General features: G+C 31.7%; 1 protein-coding gene across 1 annotated transcript; it reads right to left on the reverse strand.

Annotated features, from left to right (window-relative positions):
- Window positions 1–1,699: 1,699 nt before the first annotated feature.
- On the reverse strand, window positions 1,700–2,011 carry LOC113375705 (protein FAM200B-like). The gene has a single exon (XM_026615649.1). The coding sequence runs from the start codon at window positions 2,009–2,011 to the stop codon at window positions 1,700–1,702; it is 312 nt and encodes a 103-aa protein (XP_026471434.1).
- Window positions 2,012–2,824: the final 813 nt, after the last annotated feature.

Below are 2,824 nucleotides of genomic sequence, written 5' to 3' on the forward strand. Positions count from 1 at the left end.
ACCTAAATAATTAGAAATCAGACAACTGAAGTGACTATTTCTAGAAATTGATATTTTATTCCCTAATCGAATATAATCTTGCTGTAGGATGTCGAAGTTTAGCTCCTCGCCCATCAACAAATATATTGGACCGGGTGTAATAAAATTGGGATCAGTTAATTGAACATAATCCGGGATTCTCCATTGAGAATATTTTATAAATGAAGAATTAATGGGTGGCTGGAGACGCGAAGCCAGCGAAATTGTAATTAAATTAATTTGTGGACCACTATCAAGAAGTGTACGCACTATATGAATTTTGCCATTTGCATTGAACATAACTAAAGGATAAGTAGAATGAGTTTGAGAATTGAAATGCGTCATATCAAAACTGTTATGGTTGATGGGGGAAACCTTTTCTTCGTGCAATAAAGCAGGGCTTCTTAAACTTTTTTATATAGCGACCCCCTTCAAGCTCAGAAAATGTTTAACGACCCCCTCCTTCATATAATGAAATAATAATAAAATATATATAAGATGTAGATGTAATATCACACTAATTTACAATGTAAATAAAATAAGAATTAAAGAATACGTATCCATTTATTTCACACACACACACACACATTGGAAACGTTGACGGGATTTTAGTCGTAATAAAACACAATGAATAGAATGACAAAATTATATATATATATATATATATATATATATATATATATATATATATTTATTCACTAGAAAAAATAAACTTTTGTATAATTTATTCAATAAAAACATATTATTATCAAACAATACCAATGTGACGAATGTGATTATTTTTACACAAATAATTAAATCTAGGCTCAATTTGAGTTAGTGCAGATCGTAATAAATTTTCAACGTTTATTAAAGTTGATCGGTATTTTGATTTTATATAAGTTAAAGTGGAAAAGGCTGATTCACATAAAGATGTTGTACAAAATAGCAGTAATTTGTTCATTGCTATTTCCGATAGTAGGGGATATTCTGATTTCATATCTATCCAAAATTCATGCACAGGCACTTGAGAAAATCTTAGTCGCAAGGTAGTATCACTAGTTAATTCGGCAAATTCTTCTTGTGCTTTTAAGTTTAAAAAATTCATTTCTTCGATTTCAATTGAAAATGGATTGCGAATCCATTGGTGTGTATCGATATCATTGGGAAAATACCTATGCATATAAACTTTCATATCCTTCAAATGATTAAATATACTTTCTGTTATAGGAGTATCTTTTATTGAAATATTGTTACTAATTATATACTCGTCAGTAAATGGAAACATTTCGAACGATCCACTTTCCACTCTGTTCTTCCATATAAGAATTTTTTTAACAAAGGCCTCAAGTTTATTTTTTAACATAAATATATTAGCGCAGACTCCCTTCATTTATAAATTCACAACATTGATTTTATCAAAAATGCCTGCCAAATAGCATAGCTTGAGAAGCCATAAATTATCGTGAAAATAATCGGTTAAATTAGAATTTTGCTCTGTTAGAAATATAAGAACTTCATATTTTAAAGTTAATAATCGTTTCAAACTTCGACCTCTTGATAGGCCACCTAACTTCAGCATGTAGCAATAAACTTGTATAATCCGAATCCATATCAATGCACAAATTCTTAAACAATCGACTATTAAGTGCTCGATTTTTAATAAAGTTAATGATTTTTACTGCATCAGAAAACACAGTGTTTAATTCTTTCCAATAGTAAAAGGTTTTTTCGTTTTTGCAATCAAATACGAAACTTCATACGATGCCAATAGATATTTATCATTCAAAGTAACACACTTCTCCAAAGTGTTCTTTTCTTTATTTGATGTTTGCAAAAGACGCTCAAAATATTCTATTGGCTTTTTTGATAACGTTGCATGTTTAGTATCCAAATATCGTTGCAGTTTTGACGGCTTCATGCTTTCTGCGGCCAAAACTTCTTTGCAAATTAAACACACTGGTTGTTCTTCATTGTTGTAGGAAGAGCATGTGAAGCAAATATGATTCGTCATATTTTCTTTTTTTTTTGTTTTGCTAGAAGTCGAATTAGAAGCACGATTATAATAAAACTACAATAGTATTTTGTATGATTTTCATTCGTATTTATATTTGCACGTAGTGTGTGTACTAATTTTAAAATTTTATTTATAATGACTGAAAAGTATCAGATCTGTGCGACCCCCCTGGGGGTCGCGACCCCCACTTTAAGAAGCCCTGCAATAAAGTATTATGCGGTTCTTTGCATATAGAGCATTTAAACCTAAATTTGCACTCTGAAATGCCATGTCGTGAAGCTATACAACGAGAGCAAAGAGTATATAAAGAAATCAGTTCTTTTCGCTTCTGAACATTCAAGGCTTTGAAGTCAGGGCATTGATAAAGAGCATGCTCTCCCTTGCAACAAATGCAAGATTGAGAAGCCTGCTTAACAATTGTGTTGCCACTGACATTACCACCAAACCTAGACAAAACTATATCAGGCAGTTTGACGTCTACTGATTTATTGGAATTCCCTATCGAAAACTTAGTAGTCTTCCTATCTTCAATCAATGTCAAAATATCTGCCATCAAAGTAAAATATAACTCCGAATAATCTACAAATACCTTTTTGTATGTCCCTGGCCTTAATATATTCAACTTAACATAATTCCTATCCCACTCGTGACACAGTTCATCCAACCTTTGCTTTTGTACAATCAAAAGATCTACGTTATCGCCCTCACAGAACCCTGCCAGAAAATTTCTTATGTCATCGAAAGATCCTTTAATCATTTCATGAGCAGCTTCCAGAGCCACGATATCAGCCATTTTAAGTTGTTTGAACA

The sequence above is a fragment of the Ctenocephalides felis genome, unplaced genomic scaffold (genome assembly GCF_003426905.1).
Source record: "Ctenocephalides felis isolate EL2017-DRISC unplaced genomic scaffold, ASM342690v1 CF-g0.4_SCAFFOLD_01886, whole genome shotgun sequence".
Classification (NCBI taxonomy): domain Eukaryota; kingdom Metazoa; phylum Arthropoda; class Insecta; order Siphonaptera; family Pulicidae; genus Ctenocephalides; species Ctenocephalides felis.